The 24,082-nt window shown below is 29.7% G+C and overlaps 1 protein-coding gene across 1 annotated transcript in view; it reads right to left on the reverse strand.

The window, feature by feature from the left end:
* LOC118193552 (uncharacterized) overlaps positions 1-24,082 on the reverse strand; it is a 141,642-nt gene that overhangs the window by 100,018 nt on the left and 17,542 nt on the right. Inside the window, exons 4-5 of the mRNA XM_085824845.1 lie at positions 19,106-20,097; positions 10,726-10,844 (exon numbers count right to left, since the gene is read on the reverse strand). Coding sequence (XP_085680971.1) covers positions 10,726-10,844; positions 19,106-20,097 — 1,111 coding nt within the window. The remainder of the gene's footprint in view (positions 1-10,725; positions 10,845-19,105; positions 20,098-24,082) is intronic.

Genomic DNA, 24,082 nt, shown 5'->3' on the forward strand with positions numbered 1-24,082 from the left:
TGACAACTACAATACTAACAGCAATCACAAAATATGGACCACAAAAAAATATTGAAAATATGTTTCCTAGCATTAGAAAATGTATAACATTTTCTGGATCATCAACGGCCTTGAAATGCAGAAAGTAGTTTTCTGCAAGAGTTAAATATATCAGCATACAAGCAATTTGGTTAACAGTAGAAAAGCACTCAAACTCAAAGCCATGTCTCTTAAACTCCTACTACCGTGAAGTAATTCAAGTAGTAGCATGATGTTATGTTTTAAATCAGAGTGTCAAATTTTTGTAGACGTGAGAGCCAGATTAAAATGCCTGCTCGCATTACAAACAAGGATGGATTCTTTCAAGACTGTGAACAAAATTAAGAAGGGGTAAAAAAAAAAAAATGGAAGAAAATAGAAATTCATAGAAATGGAAGAAACTAAAAATTAACAATAATACTACCATCTGACTGTTGAAGGAATGAATTTACTAATAACAATTTGGTTTATTTGAAAATAAATATTTTATTATTTTTGCAATAAAAATGGGCACTACTCTTATATGTGCCCTAAGATCACCAAATGTGGCGATATGTGTTCTGGGCTGGTTTTTGGCACAATTCCGTGCTGTGGGATAGTTTGGGGACGATGCTGTTTGTATGGTAAACCTTTTGACGTTGAAACTTAGAGACTTGGTGGCAAGATTTCAGTCGCGTATTTTAGATTGTGTGAAAAGTAAATTTAGTATTAAAAGTACGATGTTTTAGTTGTTAACGAGTCTTTTGTTCACAGGTGTGTTGATGTGGATAGAAGCGCATTTTTGGAATTTCTGTGGGAGTCAGGACTTTTAAAACGGAGTTTGGCGTGTCCGAAATGCGGAGCTGATATGGGAAGTCGGACGAAGAATAGTGTTCCTGGTAGACTTGTGTGGGTTTGCAGTCAAATGGTTGCCGCTAAAGTATGTGGCTGTCAGCGAAATTTAAGATTCGAATTGTGGTTTTCGTAAGTTAACTTTGGAGGAAGTTTTTATCATTATTTTCAAAATTTTGAATCGCAGAAAGACATGTGATATAGCAAAATTGTGGCACTTTTGTTGGCAGACGTGATGTGACTGGCGAAATTTTATTCCCGTATGTATTATGGTAAGTGTATTTTATTTTATTGTTTTTATTTTGTAGAATGTTATGTTCATTGTTTTTTTACTATGGATTTCTGTTGTTATTTGAATTGTTTGTAATTTATTTTAGTTTATTTTGTTGATTTGTGCGTAACGCCTAGATTGTGCAATTCGTAGATGTTTCTTTAAAGTTTAAACAGAAAGCTGTGTGCATGGTATTCTTTGAAATTTATTGTTGTTATGATAATTTATTAAAGCAAGGTGTGCGTAGTTCGCAGATTCTTTCACTGCCTATATTGTGCAATTTATAGATGTTTTTTTTAAGTTAAAACATATCGTTGTGTACATGGATTCTTGTCAAATATTTTTGGTTAGGAACTTTACATTTTTGCTATCTAATTTTTTTTCTCTCTTTTCTTTTGTTTTGGATTTTTAGCTTAAATCGTGTGTTCAAAACATGGTTTTTGCATGCGCGAAAAACGCGTTTGTGGAGACATTTTAGGCTTAAAATTTGAAGTGTAGACAAAAAATTTAGATAGTAATATGCCACCGTGGAGTTTCTCGCCAAAAATGGCGAGAAATCTGGCGACCTGAGGGCGCATATAAGAGTAGTTCCGAAAAATACATAATTTCCCAAAAATACTAACTGAAAAGTAAGGTAAAATTCTTATTCATTTAGTAATGTGATACTGATTGATTTTTTTTTTTTTTTTTTTTTTTTTTTTTTTTTCCTTTTTGTGTCAAACGTGTAATCCAAATAAGAAAATAATCATTACATTTAAGATTTTAAAATGAACTAAAATTTTAAAAAACTATTATATATTTAAATGGTACTTTTTGATTATCCATAATACCACTGAAAAGTCCTAAAAAAGCATTTACAAGGCAAAGCAGTATGCCCCAAAATAGTTATGTAGCAACCCACAATGTCACAAAAAAGTATTTATGTGGCAACTTAGGTATTGCATATACTACGTTATCTATTTTGACTTGTGCACAATGCTGAATTGCATCAATCTTGAGTTTGTGCAATTCTAATATTTTTTTTAAGCAAATACTAATTATTGAGTACATGGTGAAAACAAAAGAGCAAAAAAGAAGGAATTCTTGAAACCAGTGGGACATGATTATATTACCATATAAAAAGGCACATCAGATAGAGGAGGGTACCTTCCTCACCTGAGAGAGAACAAGAACAGAGTTTTGCAACAAACTGTCACCAGTAATAAAAAGTGAGTTTGGTGCAACAATAAATGCAGATCCCAGAAGTGATTGGATATGGATGAAAGTCCAAAGTGCTTTCCAAAGTCCATTCTCAAAAGTTGTTTTTGCTTACGAGTTGATTTGCAGCTGGCATAATTCGCCATGTCCTTCTAAACAAGGTAACTCCCCAGGCAGCATACCTCCAAAAATATATGTATAATTTTGGTGAAATAAGGGTGTGGTAGTTTTTGCATGTTATCTTTACGAAAGTTTTAAGAATAAAAAAAACTGAAGATACTAACGACACTTTATCATATTTTACATATGTTATTTTTATGAAAATTATACGAAATGAAATGTACTACTAAAAATTGCCGACAACATAATATTTTTCATTCATTACTTTTACGAATATTATACGAATACTAAAAAAAACCTTTTAAAAAAACTACAAGTCAGAGTATCTGTGTTTTTATTTCTCATTTTATAGTTTTTTCTTCCTTTCAAACAAAAAAAATATGAAATATGTGCAAAAATAGAGGGTTTTTTTAATGAGTTTTAATGCTATATACTAATATTTTTATTTAATAATAATAACTACGAAATTGCAAGCTGAATCCTGATATTTTACGTAAATTTCAACTCCTTTAATCATTATTATAAAAATCACATGAGGCTAAATTTTTTAATGTTATTTAATATACAAGAAAAGAAATTTAATATACAGTAATTTTAATAATTTTTAAATGAGAAAACAATAAATAATGTAAATAAATAATTATATTTATATTTTTCCTGAAACAGTTGACGACATTCTTAATATGGAGTTCTTCAGAATATGAACAACTTTCCAGTAAAACGAACTCAAAATTTATGTGGTTAATTTCTATTTTTTGTATAAAAATAAATTATTACTTTACTGCAGACGTGCTGTGAATATAAATTAATACAATGCAAAAAAAAATTTATTTCATATGCTAATTTAGAGGCTTTCTTAATATGTTTAATTATAAAGGGAAAACACGCGTTGTAATTCTTGTTCACTACCAATCACAAAGCAGGATTCTTCTGCTTTGTGTTTTTCAAAGATGTTTGAAGGCTTTGCTTCCAGCAGCATGGCGGGATATTTGTCAAAACAGCACTTGGCAATGGCGGTGTTTGTATGCAATGGCAATGGTCTATATCGGATCTGATATTACAGTATTATTTGAAGAAATTAAGTGAAAATTTTATATTTTCAATATTTAATATTCATATTTTTTTTCACCTACGTAAAATTTTATGAATAAAGTCCGTCTAGGAAACGTGATTTTCCTAAAGCATGTGTTGTTCTTTTGTGAAAGTGCAGAATCATTCATTTTTAGCATTTGGTACAGTTAATGAAAACAGCAACTCAATAGATTGAAAAACTTCCTGTTTTGCCCTTGTGTGTTTCTCACTTTCTTATATTGTCTTTTACTCAAACATTTTAATATTTATCTTAAAACGTACTGTAATTAAGCAAGAAGTAGCCTAATGTAAAAAGAAAGGCAATTTTATCATAATTAATTGTTCAAAAATCTATTCTGAAAAATGCATACACTAACTGCCCTTGAAATATCTACCTTATGCCAAAAAATAAGGCATGTAACTTTCATTTATTTGTAAAATTAATTTTTTTTATTTATTTATTATTTTTCCTAAAAATAATTTAATCTTTCATTTTTGAATTTAGTTTTACAAATTTGCTTTAATAGATAATCTTTAACTCAAAGATATTGCGCTGTTAAAAAATGAAATTTTATGTGATAAAAAGCAGGTATTTTTGTTCCATATCCATGTTTATTTTTTTATACTAAATTTCCATGCACTTGTAATTATTGAAATATATAAAGTTTTCTTTACGTTCTTTATGAATGCATTCCTTTTTCTTTAGTTTAGTTTGTTTCATTTTTGTTGTTTCGAATGATCTACCATAATTAAAGAAAATTACTTCAAGTAAGAATGCTTGCTTTCCTTTCAGTTTAAAATAAATTAATAGATTTATTACTATTTACTGTAGCTTCAGGTTTCTCTACACATATCTCAAGCCAAAACTTTATGATGATGTCGATCATTAGAATTGCATGAAAATATTTATTCAAAAGTTAGTGTTTGATCTAAAATACCTTAAATTATATGAATTCTATTTTATTAAATCATGTATTTTGATAGAGCTAGATATTTAAATGAAATGAAAATTGTAAATGCGCAGAAATGCTTGTATAAAATCAAGAAATTGCTGATTTCTTTGTTGTTTTTTCCCTTGTAAATTAAAAAAAAAAAATTCAATATTACAGTTTGGTGTGGTGAGTCAGCACCCTGCTGAGTTGTAGTAAACAGAATGTCCAGTCTACCAGACCATCAAAGAGACAGATATGGATTGAAATCATAATGGTACGTTCGTTTGAGTAAATACTGTTTGTTTGTGAATGTAACAGAAGTAAATTATAATAAGGTAAGAAATGATTTATTTTCTACTATTCTATTAATTATGAAATGTAAATAATAGTGCAGTATGAGATTCCAAAAATTAAAACATTTCAGGAAATTTTCACTCAGTATATGTTGATGATATGTAAAATCATGTTCTTGAACAGAATATTGCTTTTGCACAGGAAAGTTAATTATGATACAATAACACACCAAACAAGTATTAATCAAAGTCAAACAACAAAAATCAGCATTCCATTTTCAAATTTTCATAGGACTAGATTCGATGTTTTTACCGAACCATCGAAACTAGTCCTATGAAAATTAAAATATAACGCTGATTTCTAAATTAATACACGAAAGTTATTTTATTGATCTAAGTTTGATCCGCATGAATCAAACTTTTTTTAAGAATGATTATAGTTCTAAGCTAACTTAAAATTTTCACATTTAAAAAATATAGGTATCATATAGCATTAGTTTTCCAAAGAATAAAAAACAATAGCAATGGAAAAGGTTCTTTCGTAATTTGCATTAATTGAGTCATCCAGCTAATTAAAAATTTATTAAAGTTAATATATTATGTGAAAATTTGGTAATTGCTATTAACTATTAAAATGTTTCATTTTACTGACATTGTTTCAATTAAATTATTATGTATTTAATCATTTTAAGGATGGGTAAGCAAATGCATACTCAGAATTATGTTTTGGGTATCTAATTCATTAATTTGCGGGCTGTTTTTTAGAAAATTCATTAATGATTTATACCCTATTAATACTGCTAAAAGTTTTCTGATTTTTACATAAATGAGCGTTTTAAAATAGCTGTGTCAAACGGCAGAGTAAGAAGCTTCATATAGACCATAAATTAATATTACATGAGAATTTTTCATTTATTTAATAAAGAAAATATTTAAGCCACAATTGAAGTTTTTCATTATTAAAAATTATTTGCATACAAAGTTTACAACAAATATTTCCTGCAAGTGAAATGACAATTTTTATTTTGTCACGACAAGAAATTTACATAATGAAAGCAGTAACCCTATTTTGAGATGTTAAAAATGGAAGATAAGAAAGTTTTGAATTTAAATTGATTTTTGAAGAAGGACTTCAAGCATTTAGTCTTGCTATTATTCTACGTGGCTTTTTAAGGTAATTTATAATTTTATTGTTTTTTGTCTCTTTGTTTGTTTTCTTATTTTGCTGAGAATGCTCATGAATGTAGACATAAAATATTTTATATTGCAAACTTATATGCCATTGTTATCTTAATTAATGATTTGTATTCCAATTCTGGAGGAATTTACTGATAATACTTTTAATTGTGTATTGGTTTCTGGTTTATTAGAATGTGTAAAATAGTTATATATATGACTAATAATTTAATGCATAAAATCTTCTGTATTAAATAGGTTTTTTAGTACTTATGTAAAGTAAACAAAAGATAATGTTAAACATAAAACATCACCAATGTACTAACTTATATTATTTTTAGCTTTTATTTTAAATCAAACAGCCAGAATTTTTTTGTCATCTTCATGTACTAGATCATCAATTTGTATTTGTTCAAATATTATTAGGCTCTTGAATTTGCATTCTGTTTAACATTGTAAGTTAAGTTCTTAAGCCAGCAGGTCTGGCATGTTTTAGATGCAAAATTTTATTATAATTTCGAGCTACTATTTTTGCAAAGCAAGAATAAATTCCCCCTTAAGCAAATTTAACTTGAAACTAAAAATTAATTTTAGTTCCTATGCTTTTAACTATAGCATTCTTAAAGATCCTTTGATTTATATCAAGTGTTTTGTCCTTAAATTATTTTAGTAAATAAAGATCTTACATTTTGCTTTCATATTTCATTCTAGACTGTTTCAAAGCAAAATGTGCTTTTGGTCATGCTGTTAATTATGTACTTCTTCTTGTATTTAAGTAAAATAATTCTCTCTCTGATATCTGTAAAACTTAAGCATGACATATTTGGCAAAACATAATTCACGACATTAAATAAAAATGAATGTTTCATCTCTACTCTATTTGTCAGTGAGAAAATGACTTTTTGTTGTTAAGTAATTGTTGTTTACAATGTTACGAAGAGATACAAGTTACACCAAAGTATTATTTATTGGCACATGTAGCATAAAGATTAAATTCATTTGTTACATTATTTAATATTCCTATAAAACTCGGCTATACCAGTTTTGCTGTCAGCATTTGAATTTAATATTTAATACTGAATTTGGTATTACTGAAATTAAAAAAGAAAAAATATGTAGCAGTTTTCAATATTTAATCATATTTTTAATTTTCATTAATATTTTGGTAATGTTCATTTTACTAATTTGTTGTTTTCACTTACATTTCAGATGATGAATTTGGAAAAATGAATTTAGTTTTCTATTGCTTTTATATTTTTGTGAAGACTTGTAAAATTTTGAAATTTAATGTAAAATTAGATAATTAAAATAATGTCTGGTAATATCACAGCTTCATCATTTTGATAACAACAGTAAAACACTAGAAACAAATTTAACATATGAACAATCAATAATTAATTATAATTCTTTCCGAAGGTTTTAGAAATAATACCGAAATCATAACACATGTCATTAAGTTTTCAAAAATTAACCTATCCATGCATTAAACATGAAATTATCTGTTTATAATAATGTTTTACGTTAATGTATCTAAAACAAATAAAATTTAATTGAATAGAAATGTAAATGGCATAATAAAGTTTAAGATTGAGGATTTTTATTATTACTATTGTTATTGATGTTGAACTGAAAAGAGAATTACTCTTTCCTTCCAAGTTAAGAAAGGAAAAATGTGAAAGGTGCATTTTAGATTACATTGAATGGCTCTTAAATTTCATTAACTTTTCTCTGAATAACATTAAGATGTTTTTTTTTTTTTTTTTTTTTTTTTTTTTTTAAGCAGTCACTATTTCTAATTTATGTATTCTTTGTTGTTACTGATTTAAACTGTATTTCAGTTTACATGAGACATATAAAATCATAATTTTAGACACTAATACTACATCAATTAGTATATATTATTTTTCAATGGCCAAAATATTTATAGTATTAAGACACCGACTCAACAAAAATGCTTTCAAAATGACGAAAAAAAAATTCTGATAAGTTTTGATATATCTTGGAAACATCATTAGCTGCGAGACATTAAATTAACGAAAAAGTGAAATAATTACGAAAATAAAATGGTCATTAATAAAGAAGAAATTTCCTAGAGACTAATACATAGGTAGAGCCTGTTCTGAAAACTAAACAACTGAAAACATACAAACTGTTCTGAAAACAGGTATATTTTTATTAATGTGCATTAAACAGAAGTCATAATCTGAAAAAAAAAGGTAGGTGTCTCTTATTACTTTTATGTTTTAAGGTAAAACATATGAAAGTAAATTATTTTTTTAATTTGCTTAGTTGATCATACAATACATAATAATGAATATGAATTTTTTAATAAAAATTTATATTTTTCAGTAACTTTAAAATTATTTATATTATCCATTTCAGTAATTCTACAATATTAAATTCATATATTTTTAGCAAAATAATTTACTTAATGAACAACTTTTTGGTTTATTATTTTAGCTTATCATATTTAACAAACTGGAAAATTTCACCTTATGCAGGGGAAAAATTGAATGATGTTTTTACATTTGTAATGTGCATATATTATGCACATATAAAGATAAAAATATGGTATTAAATAACCTGTGAAAATACATCTAGAATTTATAAAAAAATTTATTTTTACACAAATTATTCCTAATTATAAAAAAATTAGAATTAGTAAAAAAATTAGAAAAATTCACGTAAATTTCTGCGTAAAATATACGTTTGTTAAAAGTAAAAAAATGTGCAATTTACATAAATTTTCACTAAAAATATATGAAGTAAAAAACTGGGAAAATTTATGGGTACTTTTCCGTTTCGCCGGCGCAAATCTCACCAAGCAGACTTTATTGGCGACAACATACATTATACACACAAAAAATATTTAAAAAATGTTAATCCTAAGAATTCTTTTTTTGAAGGCATAAACATTTTAGTATCGCTTAAAATTTTATAAAAAGCCAATAAATAAAGACAACAAATTTATAAAAAGACATTAATTTAAGAATTTACTATGCTTTCATGGTTCAACATCCTGTTTCGCCGGTTCATATCACGTGACCCCAAGCGATCTCATCTCACGTATACTACTCTACAAAAATATAATGCTCTCAGTAATTATCTACATTAATTTCAAGTTAAATCTTAATTTGGAACACAAGTTTAAATGCAAGAAATACTTCAATTCGTACGAATAGCTTACTCAGAAATTAAATAAAACTGCAGTGCTTTACTTTGCTAATGCATTCTCATTAGAATTGATGAATTTAACCCTTGACTTTACCTTTTCTATATTTTCGGCTTCGGGTAAGCGCTGTGATTGTATCCTAATTGATTTAATTGCCGAAAATGGCTTTAGCCATAAAACTGAACTATTTGAATGAGGCGTAAAAGGTTACCAGCGAGAATATTCCGTTTGGCATCGGTTGTACCATTATTGGCGACTTTATCGCTTGCGCCGGTAAAACGGAAAAGTACCAATTTATGTATATGTGGTAAATATACGTAAATTTTCACCAAAAATATACGTAAATCCTTAAAATGTACGTATATTGTATGAATAAAGCACGATGATATGTATGAATATACCTAAATTTTACGTATATTGTAACATAAAAATATATACAAATTTTTCCTCGACACTTTTCATGATATTTTTACGTTCAAGTTTTATGTATTTTATACGAAGGACCATTCGTATATTGCACGTATTTTTCGTGTTCATTTTACGAATGCATGCTGTTTGGGATCACAAATTCAAATTACTGTGATGAATTCAGCCAAATAAACCAATAATTTAACCTGAAGCAACCAATACTCATGAACAAACATAATGGGCATATCATTCGTTTTCACTTTTTATTTCCATTATATGTATCACATGATAACACATCTTCATGTACCACAATAATTCCAGCCAACATTACGTGAGTTAGGTTATTAAAAATACTTCCCTATTCACCATACTTATCAATCCTGTTAAGGTAACTACCATTATCACCTTCCAGACAACTTTCTTTTCTGGTGATGGTTTCAAAATTATAGTGATATCGAATTAGTATTTTGTGCATGTGAAAATATTGGTCCCTTGTTAACCATTTCAAATGTACCAATCCAATATTTAAGATTATTTTTACTAACGCAGCTGAAGATAAAATAATACTGAGATAAACTATAAGATAATTTACATATGAAATTTAAAATTATGTTCTGAATATAATTTTCAATAAAATATTTACGTCCTTAAATTTTTAAGACTTGAAAAAATGCATCAGCCCTGAAATGATCAAAAGTATGAAAATATATATCAAGATGTTCACAATCAAAAACCAGTAATAAACTTTGATCTTGCTGTTGAATGCAAAATCATGTATTCTTTTGTATAATATAACGTATTTGAAGCAATTTGTGTTTTTGATTTATAAATTTATTTGTATCTTGATACTATGTTTTTGTGAAAATAATATTCCTATACAATATTAAGAATTGCTATCCTAATGCTTAATTGATACTATGATTCCATTGTATATAGTTTCCAATAAAGATGTTGGTGAGACCAACACATCTTCAGACTTCAAAATTTCATACTAGGTATTAAAAAAAAAAAATTCTTCTAAACTAAGATCATCTACTTTAGCGTTAAGCTTCTTTTAATTAACAATATTCTCAGCCAATGGCTCTGGTGATACCTCTACTTAAAAGGTGAGGACCAAATTCTCATTGAATTGAATGCAGAAAAGAAACTCATTGGCAGCACATGTTTGCAATACCTGATGTAAATATGCACAACATTTCAAATAATAAACAGGATAATATTATAGTAAAAAAATACCTGAATTTGCGCTATTTAAAGCTTCTGCTCGATAATAAAAGGATGTCATTTTGAAAGGAGCGAGATAAAATGAACCTTTTTTTGCACTGGTAGGATGTTTTTCATGTACATATTTTGACCTGAAATACAATACAGACATTTTAGTATTTGAATATGATATTATACAAACATCACTAAACCATAATCAAAACAAATGCAAGTTATAAGTGATAAAAAAAATTATTTCTTATAGCATTATATTTTTAATCACAATTTGAATAATTAGAATTCCATATGAGACTTGCTTGATAGCATAAATAAAAAAATGGCTGAACAAGCCTAAATTTAAGAAGTTAAAAGAAAAAAAGGTTAATTTTCATGCAAACTATTGAAGAGAATCAAGATAAGAACATTCAGTCAAAATTTCTTAATATGGCTGCCAAATGAAATTTAGATCTTGTATTTGAAGCCAGTTTTCATTGCTCAGGATAAAATTTAGAAGGATAATGCAGCATTGCTGAAAATGTTTTAAAAATTTTAATAAAACAGGCATAAAATAATTTAAAACACGTTATGCACAAACACTGTCATCAGCACATGATTTATATATGTTTTTAAAACTACAATATATAGCTGAAGACTTACTAACAAGTGAAAAGGAACATACATAGGAATTAGTATAAGAGAAATATGCAGATGCTACATTACATCAAAATTTATAATTTGCACTCCACATGCCAGAACCTTTTTTACTTCCTTGTACGAAGTAAAAAGGAAGTATTGCAATCGCAAAAAGTTTCAGGCAGCATATTTCAACGAAAATATCCATTTTGACCGGTATCGAAAGCAATTTAAAGATGTTTTTGTGTGATATCTGTACCTAAGAACAGAATAAAAAACACGTTTCCTCCAAAGAAATTATAAAACTGCTTTAAAATTAATTCTGAAGAGAATTTTTCGTGGCGTCTGTATGAACGTATGTATCACGCATAACTCAAAAACGAGTAGCCTCAGAACATTTAAATTTTGTATATAGGACTGCTACAACATGTAGATGTGCACCTCGTATTTTGGTTGCAATCGGCCACACCAAACGTATACAAATATATTTATATATATATCCACTCTGTTACCCGGCTCAGTGATCTCAGTTTCTTTACTCTTATATGTTTGTAAATTGTAAATTTTTTGCTTTAAAAATGAAAATTTTAAATTTTTGCTTTTAATTATGTTGTTTTTATCTTCCGGTTAAGGTTTTTATGCCTTTAGTATATCTGTATGTAATATTTTTAGAATTATCAACAATTTTAAAGTTGTTTAAGTGCTGCTAAGCCTTTTTTTTATGGCGGTCATTGATTGTTTACATTTGAAACAGCACACTAGTGGATTTGTTGCCAATCTATAGAAACTTAGCTTCGCAACAACAAAGATAACGCCTTCATTTATTATTGCCAATTAAATCATGCTTAATCCTTTCTGGAATTTTTTCGAGGAAATAAGTGTTTAAGATTTACTTTGTAATTTTTAATATAGATATTTTGAGTTTTTATGTATTTTTGCCTTCTCGCAAATTAAGAACTGAATTAATTGAATGAGAAATACTCAATCGTCTGTGAAAAACTGTTTCTTTTTTGTTTCGTTTGCTTAATTTCTTTTATACATCATTCTAGCTTTATTACAGTATTTGAATAAAATATGTGGCAACGATTAGATAATTTTATTCTTTAAATTATATAAATTTTGTGCATTATGAGTTATAATATGAACGAAAGAAACACATTCATGTAAAATGGAATTCTGTGCACTTTCAAAAAATAAAAATAATTTTCTTATCTTACTTGGTTCAGATTTGGTTAGTTCCCAAATTGGGAAGTTCTTCCTGCCACATCCTGTAATATTCGATTTACTGCTTTTAGTTAATTAGTTATTTCTGGATGGCAGCACTAAAATTAGCTGTTGTTTAAACCATTTCTTTCTCAACCCTTTCATTGTGCACTCAAATTTAAAAATAGTGTTTTAGTGGTCTATCTAAAAAATAACTACCTAAAAATAGTAGATATACTACATATACTGAATATTCTACTATACTGAATGCAAATTGCAGTAAAGCAGAAACACTGTGCTCACTAGCCTGTGGTAATATTCAATCTGATTTGTTTAAATACATTTATAAATGATAACTACAGAAGTGTTTTCTTTTTAGTCCAAAGGGATTTGAATCCCGAAGGACTATTACTTTCGTTTTGGCATTTTGCGTCGGACGGATAAATGTCGGTTCACTTTTCAAACTGTTGCCACAAAATGTTAGAGTCCTGCATTATATTTGAAGAAGTTAAATAATGAAAAATCTGCATAAATGTATGTATATTTCTCGTATTGTGATAAAACAACGGTACATAGAGTCATCGAATTTTGAATAACGTAATCCTCCAACGAATATGAGCATGTGGAAGACCAAATTTGAAATTTGTTTTATGATCGATTTCCTATTTTTTAAAACTTTGACGAATTTTTGATTAACAAACTCAAGGATTTCAAAGCGAGCAATGGCAACGTTGTGCAGAAAAAACATTTTTATCTCCAGCGCGTGAGTCTCTGTATCGGAAATTCTAAAGATATGCTCGTTTTAAAACTATTTTGCGATATTGCTGTTGCACTGGATCTTATGGTTTAAGTGCAAGGAACATGATATTTAATAAAGAAAGGTAACACACAAAATGTTAAAAAACGCCCCTTTGGACGTAATTTAAAATCTGAAACATTTCAGATTTTTTTTAATTTGCTTGTTTATTTCTTGGTCTAAATGTTCAAGTGATTAGAATGACAATACTTACATATTAGCGCAACCACCTTGGATAATTTAGAGATTTTTTTTACAGGGAGAAAAGAAAAGAAAAGAAAAAGGAATACTTTTTTTCTGACTTAAAATTGAAAAAAAAAAACTTAATCACATACATTATAATTTGTGCTTTAACTGAGTATTTAAATTACTCTGACATAACTACTTGAATATACTTTTTAATTAAAAAATTCTGGAAGACATATGAATATATATAAAAAACAAATTACCCTCCATAAAGGAATTGACATGAACAAAATAGTACAAAAAATTAGACATTCATAGTCTATAAGGTTCACTCATTTCTTTGTACTATCTTACTTAGAATAAAACACATTTTGTACATTCTTTTGATTTTTTCCATATTAACTTAACCATTTTTAACATATTTCTGTATTTAATTCTTACCATATTTACCATCAATTTAATAAACAATTCTCTGAATATAATATGAGTGTAAATAGAAATAGTATTAAGCTATCCAAAAAAATTTTTGTATTTCACCTTTTTTAAAAGAATTTTATTTTTATTAAGTAATACAGGTGAAAATTTTATTAATGATACAAGCTCCATTTTATGCAACAATTTTTTGGCAGTTCTATTATGACAACCTTTACAAGAAATGGCAGTTGGTGCATTTCAGTTTGGTCAGAAATAGCCAAATGATGCACACAAACAACTAATTGTTGTTCCTTGCTCCAACAACAACAACAACAACAAATCATATTATAATGAGAAAGGATATGTTTCATCAACTAAATTAATTTGTCACATGAAGACATTTTTTCTTGTTACCGCTAATGCTGCATCTCCAGGCAATTTCTTATACATTGCTGGCCATTAAAATTGCACCGGGAAGGAATGATCTGACGAATGTCAAAATCACCAGAAAGGAAGAAAAGGTTGGGATATGCAGATGATTAGTATTTCAATGCATTTAGACAATGCAGGAAGGAGAAATAACAACTGAAGCACTGTATAAAAGAAAAGTTGTGTAGTGGATTTCTCATTCAGAATGTGCTTTGTAAAGCCACATTATGGACCATTAGTCAGGAAATGGGCATGATTTCAGCACGCCCAGTATTCGCTCATATGGTATGTCAACATTTACAGAAGTGTGGACTATGAGCACGATGACCATTACTTCAGAGTCCCTTGACAATGCAGCATAGAGAGAGACGGCAACTCTGGTGCTCCGAAATAACAATGCTGGATACAGGAGTGGCACAATGCCTTCTTTTCAGACGAGCCCCGGCTCTGCATGCTGGTGATATACATGTCTGGAGGCTTCAAGGAGACCATACGTTGCCTGCTTGCATTCGATACTGGCATAGGGGCCCTGTACCTGGTGTGATGGTTTGGGCCTGTTAAACACCATCTTCAAAAAGATAATGCAATACCACATGTTTCATGTCATGTTCTGATCTTCCTCGATACACAGGGCATTCAAATGCTGTCCTGCACGGTCCACCCATTCAAAATATGTGGTCATGGGTTGCTGAAAGGCTGGCCCGCTACTTCTCCCCAGCTAATACAATTGATGAAGTGCGGCATAGACTTAAGGCAGCATAGAATGAGTAGCCGGTTTCTGTCACCCAAGCACAGTTCGATTCTATACCTAACCAGGTAAGGGCCGCTTTATTTGCTAGGAGTGGCAGCTGTTTCTACTAATTTTGCACCTCTGTAAACCCCCAAACTGCTTACAGATTTAATCATTTTGTCTTCATGCCATATTAAATATCTTTAAATATCAATACGTGCAATAAATATCTTTTTGGCATTTGCTTTCCATCCTTGGTGTTGCAATTTTAATGGTCAGCACACTATATACAAATGCATATTTAGGCTATTTTTGCAAATTATTTTATCAGGTAAAATACATTTGTCTTGGAAAAAGAAAACTATAACACCTTTTCCATTGATGGAAGATTAAAAATTCTAGGCATATAAAACAGTTATGAATGAAAAACTGAAAACATTTTTACTAGCAGAACAAACAATTGATCCATGTGCAGATCAATAATTTTGGTAACTGTTCTTATCAAAGTGGAAACAGGCCAATTACAGTTTCATGCCAAGGCCACTAAAGCAGAAACATTCCAAATTTTAATCATGTATCAGCTAGCTATAAAATACCTCTCTCAAAGAATTCTTCAGACTGGGAAAGAAATCATAGAATCATAGCTGCCAATTTTGAAAGCTGGAAAACTAGGAGATATTGACTTCAAAACTGGGAGAAGAAATCAAGTGGTTTTACAATGCCCTGCAATGAATTTCAAGAGAATGCCAAGTTGGCTTAAATTTACTATATAATGCTCGATTCAAGTTGCAGAACAATTTATATTGCCATTCTGATCTAAAATATAGTATTTAAGTAGATAATCAAAACTTTGCTTTTTTTACTAATTTCATTTTATTTTGTAGTTTTTAAAATTTTTTATACCAAAAACCTGAGTAGGGAAGAAAAGGCTTTATTTATCAAAGTACTTTCAAACATGGTGCCACACAGAAGGGAAAATTGTTAATGACTCTGACTACCATACCAAAGGGGCCTGGGTTCGAATTTCGGAGAAGGCATGCATGTAATTTGTCCATCCCTTCATTGACGGTAACAGTGGCCCATCTGTCAGGTGCTTCTATAAAGAGACCATTGCTTCGGCTTTAGTAACAGCCAATGCCAATAAATGTCTACAGACCACCATTTGAGGGGAAGGAAACAAAAAATTTTCTAACGTGATAAAAATAAAATTAATGCTGAACAGTAAAATTAATTACTTAATATCTAACTGCTGGTTTAAAACACAATGGCACAGGCAGACATATGCAATAAAAAAAGAAAAGAAAAGAAAATCTGAAAGGTTTCAAATTTTAAATTATGCCTAAAGAGTTTTTTTTTTTTTTTTTCCCCCATTTTGTCTGTTACCTTTATTTATTAAATATTACATTATTCACACTTAAAAATTCAGTTCAAGAGCAATATCGCAAAATAGTTTTAAATTGAGCATATCTTTAGAATTTCCAATACGCAGTCTCAGGCACTGGAGATAAAAAATTTTTTCTGTACAATGTTGCCATTGCTCGCTTTGAAATCCTTGAACTTATTAATCAAAAATTTGTTAAAGATTTACAAAATATGAAATCGATAATAAAACAAATTCCAAATGTGAATTTCCACAGGCCCATATTCGCAGTAGGATTACGTCATTCAACATTCGATGGCTCTAATTGTTTTATCACAATGCGAGAAATATACATACATTTATGCAGATTTTTCATTATTTAATTTCTTCAAATATAATGCAAGACTCTAACATTTGGTGGCAAAAGCTTGAAAAGTGAAACGGACATTTATAATAACATTATTTATAGTAAGCCAACACAAAATCGCAAAACGAAAACAATAGTCTTTCAGAGACAAAGCCACTTTGAACAAACAAAAAAAAAAAAAAAAAAAAGAAAAAAAAAGAAAAAGAAAAGAAAAAGAAAAAGAAAAAAAGCATTGTCTTCACGTTTTGATGCATATTTATAATTTGTAACAAATTTAACACATAGTATCGGAAACTCACCAGTTATCAAGGTGTTAATAGTAGTTGCAACAATTCATAAAAAACGATTTTTTTATAATAGCAACATATATACAGCTTGACTTTCTTGGGATGAAATTTGAGCAGTATGTCCCCCCCCAAAAAAAAAACCTTAATTTTATTTTAAAACAGATTTTTAAGTCAAAATTTGAGCAAATCTCTTATATTCTATCCAGGTATGGAATAATCTACATTATAGCAGCTTACCCAAACTACTTTAAATAATCATATAAAATGCATTTTGCAATATTTAGCCTGTCTGCTAGCTCCTGAATTGAGCTACAGCAGTTTCTGACAATGACTGCTTTTAAAAGATCCTCATTTATAAATATATTCACCTGATATCATCTCTGGAATGGAAATTTCCATGTTTAAACTTTACAAATACCTTGTAAACTGTCATCAGAAACAGCACCTAATACATATACTACCAAGGTTTTATACATTGTTTTGGCTGGCATTTTTTTTTTTTTTTTTTTTTTTTTTTTTTTTTTTTTTTCATTAAAAAAAATGATGAAATTTTTTATAATTTTTAAAAGAGGTAAATGGCTTTAAAAATTGCAGAACCTTTTAGATTCTTTAATAAAATTATAACAATTTTTTTAAAAAATTAAAATACTGCTTTAATTAACAAATGGTAAAATTGTTTTTTGATTTTTCAGGAAAAAAAGAGAGATGTGTTAGGCAATTATGTTAATTTTTGTTTTGCCAATTCAAGAGGTGCACATTTTCAAAATCAAAACTACTTCAAAAAAATTTACCTTAAAAAACTGACCACCTTATTTATAAATGTAAATATATACAAAATTTTCTGGGCAGAAATGTTTAAAATAAAAATTTAAATGGAAATTTCAAAGCATTTCCACATAAATGACATTACAGCTAAATAAATCATGTAAAAACACAATTGGACCTCCTTTCTCTAACACTTCAAAACTACTACATATCATGTACAAAAGGCCCATGCAAAGCCAGAACTAGATCTATTATAATATAAATTTGATTAAAAAAATTAATAAAAAAATAATAATACATAATAACACAATGAACATCCCAGATAGCAAACATGAGCGTGAATTGAAAAATGTCTCGCATAACAAACTCCCTAAAAATGTTCATCATATATTATATGTGCAGCTAAACTTGTTTTACCTTCTCTTTTAACACCACATGCATACAAATAAATAAATAAATGTATAAACAAAGACAACAAGCAAGATGCAAGCAAATAAACATATTTCTTGATATTATATACCACTGAAGAACTACAGGCTCTCCTTGATTAGGACCATAAAAAATGCTCATATAAAATTTTCTTCCAATGAAGAGGAGAACAACAAAAAAATGCACACCAAATGTAACCATTGAGAATTTTAAGAGATGGAAATTGGACCAGTTTCATGTTCCTTAGTGTGCAAATTTATTTAATTAGATGTGAGAAGATTTCTAGGTTATAGATACGTAATGACTATCCTAGTATGCTGACATAAAGATAATGTTTAATCTTTCAGCAGCAATGCCATGTATTATTTCAGGTCCATTCTGAAAAAGAGGATCCTGGAAAATGATGACTTTGGGAACCTTCATAAATCTGAAAGCTAATGTGCAAGAAGTCAAAGGACAGCTTTGTCTTCAACCTCCAGTACAAGTCTGGGAAGAACTGGCATTGAACTAAATTTAAAAAAAAAGCTAGAAATGTGTAAAAATATAATGAATGTAAATGTTTTCTAATAAATAAGCAAATTTCGAATAATAACAATGTTTTTAACATTCTATAAAACTTTTTCTTGGTGTTTCATGATTCTGAACTACATTCAGGAATTGATTAAAATATATTATATCATTATTTATATAAAGAATTTCATCAATGAACAAATTTAATCGGTCATGTAAGATACCACTATACTAATAATGTTAATACATTAAAAACATCAACCATATTACTTACATATATTATACAGCAAATATAACTACTTACACTGGAAAATCAAATTCAAAGCTATGAGAATTCTCTAATTGCATCCAAAAATTTCCAGGATCTATGACATGAGTTAAAGTTGCAGAAATATTAGAAGGAACAGTAATAGAAAGGGACGGAATTGACAGTTCAAAACCTACATCTTTCGTATGCAAATTGCTCTGAAGATGAGATTCATTTTCTGGCAAATTAACATTCTGTTTTAAATTGGTTTCAATAATGCTTGTTGAATCCACAAGATTATCTAATTCACTGAAATTTGATGATAATGAACGATAACAAGAACCTTGCGAAAGCGATTTGAAAGATTCTGTTGTCAGAGATGGCGGAGAATGTTTTTGTAATGCTCCACTAGGATAAACTAAATTCTTATTACTGAGGCTTACAGAACAATAGCTATCTGTAAATGCAGAATTAGAACTGAAAGTTTGTGCATAGAGATTAATTTGGCTTTTATTTTTGTTTTGATTACTAGGCACATCAAGAGGCTGATCATCTTTACTCATTATATTCTTATTACTCAAGCTTACAGAAAAATGGCTATCTGTAAATGCAGAATTAGAACTGAAAGTTTGTGTATGGAGATTAGCTTGGCTTTCATCTTTGCTTTGATTACACTGCACATCAAGAGGCTGATCACTTTTACTGGCTAAACTCTTATTACTCAAGCTTACAGAACAATAGCTATCTGTAAATGCAGAATTGGAACTGAAAGTTTGTGTATGGAGATTAACTTGGCTTTCATCTTCGCTTTGATTAAACTGCACATCAAGAGGTTGATTATTTTTTCTGGATGAAGACAAAGAGTTCTGTTCACACCAAATATCAACAGATGGAGTGTCTTCACAGGTCGATGGTAATAAATTTTCATATACCACAGACGAGTTATCTGTTGGACATAAATTATGCAGAATAGGATTTGCTACGTGCTGAAGGCTTCTATCCTCTGTGGCATAACTACTCACATCTTCATCATCAGTCTCAGGAACAATCTACACAAAATCCAATAATTAAGTAAAAGAGTATAAGTTTTTTAAATAAAGCTTTTCAAATATAAAAGCCAACATCAGAAATGCATACTTTGTTTACTGGAAAACATACTTTTTCATATTTAATTAAATCAAAGTGCAGAATGAGAAAAAGGGAGTTCAGTTATCATACGTAGAATAATAATTCTGTTTAAATACTAAATAAATCACACAGATATATATATGAAATGCATAACTATTGTAAATTATGTAGGTAATCCAGAAAGTAAATTCCTATTTCCATTTTCACTGTGAGGTAGCTGCGTTCGTTAATTCAAGTACAGTTAAAAGTCGTTAATTCGGACACCCATAATTTGGAATACTATAATCCGGACCTCAAAACTAAAAACTTTCTGCGCATGCGCCGCGTTGACACATGCGCATAGGCGTTTACGCATGAGCGTAAGACCTTTTACGACTGCGCATATGAGTGTGCGCAAGTGCAGAATACGTTTTCACGTGCGCGTTTTATGCATAATGGACGTATAAGCTAAAATTATCTAATTATCTATTTCAGTTAATGTTGATGATTGCGTTGTTCCTTAATTTTCGAATTGGATCCGGCTTATTATTTTTGCAGACTGTAAGAGCAATTTTATAAAAGTAAGCTAAACTTTCGATTATATCAAATAGAATTTCCGATATATATTTGTTAATATGTAAAGGATCTAAAATGAAAGTATGTTTTGAAATCCGAAATCTATTTATCAATTTCACGCTGCTCAGCGGGGGGAACGCTGCGGCGGGCGCGTAATGAATTGGAAGTTGATCTCTTAGCACTATCCTTATCTTCAGCGCAGATGTTTTTATTTTATTTGGCTTATAATTCCTTACCAAATGTAGTATTTCATCTCGATATGCTCTGTCTTTGATATGATTTAAAACAAGTTCTTCGTCATTACAATTCGCTTCCGATAGCGAAGAAAAGTGACAGAGGTTATTGAAAACGAAAAAATTTCGATTGACAAATTAGTCGGTGTTCTCGACACAGCAATTATAGGACTTGAACAGCAGAACTTTGTAACTGAACAAGAAATTATGTCTGTTTAATAGAATTAAAGAGAAAGTATTATCACATGAAACGAAGCAAAACTTAAACAACTTACATTGAAAGAAATGTTTAATAAAGTAAACAAATAAATATTAAGCTTTTTCTTTTTGCAAATTTTGATACCCTTTAGATCATAATTGTTCTTTATTTCATAGATTACGGTTTCATATTTTTAATTTTAGAATTTCTGCATGCCATCTTACGAGATTTAAACTGATGATCTATAATCCGGAAAAATCGATAATCCGGAATCGCCGAAGTCCCGACGAGTACGGATTAACGACTTTTGACTGTATACATGTTCTTTCTGCTGAGCCATTGGTAAGCAAGGAAAAGCACTTTCAGATCACCATCTTATACAGCACTTGTTTGGTAACAGTTTAAAATGTTTAAAAGAATCAAGCATCCTGCCACATGTAAGATACGATTGGTTGCCTGATTTCTCAATGTAAGGAACACCAAAACTAGTGAATTTCAGACAAATTTCTGAAGTAGTACATAGACCCACTGTGAGGGGTGATTACATGGTCAGAAGGTGGGTACAGCAATTCAAAGGACACATTCAAATGTTCTCAATAATGAATGAAGAAGCGCCCATCACTGACTGATGATGATTTGATTCCAGTAGTTAATGTGAAGATTATGGAGAAAAGATGTTTCACCATACTGACACCTTCCCTGGAAATTTCCTCAGATTTCAAAGTCACTTCTGCGTGAGTTTGCATCCAAAAAACTGAAATTCCAAAAACTATATAATCGGTAGGTACCTCACAATCTGATAGAGCAGCAGAGATTGAAAAATCAAAGCAGTGCTCTAGACTTTCTGACAAGGTACAACAAAGAGGGTGATGCCTTCTTTAAGTCGGATAGTGACTAAAGATGAGACCTGGGTGTGTCATGTAACCCGGAATCCAAACTGCAATCAATAGAATGGAGGCACATGTCATTGCCAACACTGACAAAAGTCAAGCCACTAATCATGTGTTGCAAATTAACATGCACAGTGTTTTGGGATCAATACAGCATTTTTGCTGGAGAATTTCATAGCATGCAGACAAACAGTCAACACTGCATTTTATTGTGAGATGCTTAGAAAACTGAACTGTGCAATACAGAATAAACATTGTAGCATGCTTTAGGACAGAATTTTGTTCATTTATGAAAATGCACAACCACACACTGCATGTGAGAAGCAACAATGCCTCAAAGAGTTGTAATGGTAAGTTTTTTACGAACTCCCTACAGTCCAGATCTCGCAGCAAGGGACTTTCATCTTTTCAAGCACCAGAAGTCCTTTCAGACGATGATGAGGTCAGATCCACCATCGGTTGCAAATGCAGGCAGCATCATTCTTTGACGAGGACATTCACACACTTGTGCTCCACTATGATAAATGCCTAAATAATGGTAGATCCTATGTCAAAAAACAGTCTGACCATTGTAGTTCATTATTTAATAAAGGTTAGTTTCAAATAACTGTTTCTTTTTTCTGTGTTGCTAAACAGAACTGAACTTACTTTCTGAATTACCCTCATATAATAGCCACATCTAGGAAATGACATTAATTTAGGTTTATAGTCATTACACTGAACACAAATATGTAATAATGTACTATTAACATTTTCAAATTTTCTTTCTACAACATACTACAGCACTGTATTTTACTGCCTTTTACTCTAATCAGAAACAATAATGAGTTCTAATAAGAACCATGCTCTCATCAAATACAACCCAACATCTTTATTTCTTAATATTTGCCTTAAAATGAGAGGGAGGGCCTTTTTTTATTAGTGATATTTTCTTTGGTTAACAAAAGCAACGGATAGGGTATATTTCTGTTATTCAATGTTATGAGTGTTCTCTTTTGATATAGTCCTGCTACACATTTGTGTTTATGTGTGTGAAATGACGAATGGTTTTGTCCCCAGATGGTGCTATTGTTGGGTCTCTCTGTGTTTGAGTTCTCTTTCGCAAGCGCCAAAAAGTGCACTTCCTGCACCAAAAATACCGATTTCAAGGGCCCTTCATACAATGTAGATTTTGAATGAAACAACAAAAGCAATCAGATACAAGTCTTTCTTCAGGAGCCCCCCCCCAAAAAAATTAAGGACAAAGAAAGACATTTATTACAACTTATTATCTCTTATTATTATTATAATTCACTAATCATTTTCATAAGGAAAAGAAAAACAAATTTTAAATTTAAAAAAAATCTGAAAGGTTTCAGTTTTTAATAGTTGCCCAAAAGGGCTTGAAAAAGTTTTTATACTCTGAGTTCATAGTATACCTGTCTGCTGCTCACTTCTACTAACCCTCTCCCTTTTTATGTCTTTTCAGCTTTATTATTAAGCAAGATTTTCTTCACAATTCAACAGGAAAATTACAAAAATTTTAAAAGCAACATAGCAGTATACATTCAGAATTCCTGATAAAGTGTTATATGTTGCCATACATTTTTCTGTTTCTTCAGTCTTTTCTCAGTTTATCATTTCAATGTTCAGTTATATTACTAAGATGGCTTTACAAAACTTTTATTAGTTTCACTTTTTATTATTAATGTTTTGTGTTTACTTTTACTTTTTTTAATAAATATCATGAACTTGGCACTTAGGTCTCATAAATTTCAATTCAGCAGCAAAATCATGAAACATTTAAAAACAGCATACCTTTAGAATTTCTGATAGAGAGTCTTGCATGCTGGAGAAGGAAAAAATGTTTTTTTCTATATTGTGTTGCCACTACTCATTTTCAGATTGTTCAGCTTGTTAATACAAAATTCATTAAAGTTTTACAAAATATGAAACAGATAATAAAACAAATTCAAAATTCGGGCTTCCACGTACCCATGTTTGGGTGAAGGACTAAATTAATCAAAACTTGATGACTCTAGGTGAGTGA

Source organism: Stegodyphus dumicola, chromosome 10 (genome assembly GCF_044657685.1).
Source record: "Stegodyphus dumicola isolate Sdum_Otavi_A_Nest chromosome 10, ASM4465768v1".
Classification (NCBI taxonomy): domain Eukaryota; kingdom Metazoa; phylum Arthropoda; class Arachnida; order Araneae; family Eresidae; genus Stegodyphus; species Stegodyphus dumicola.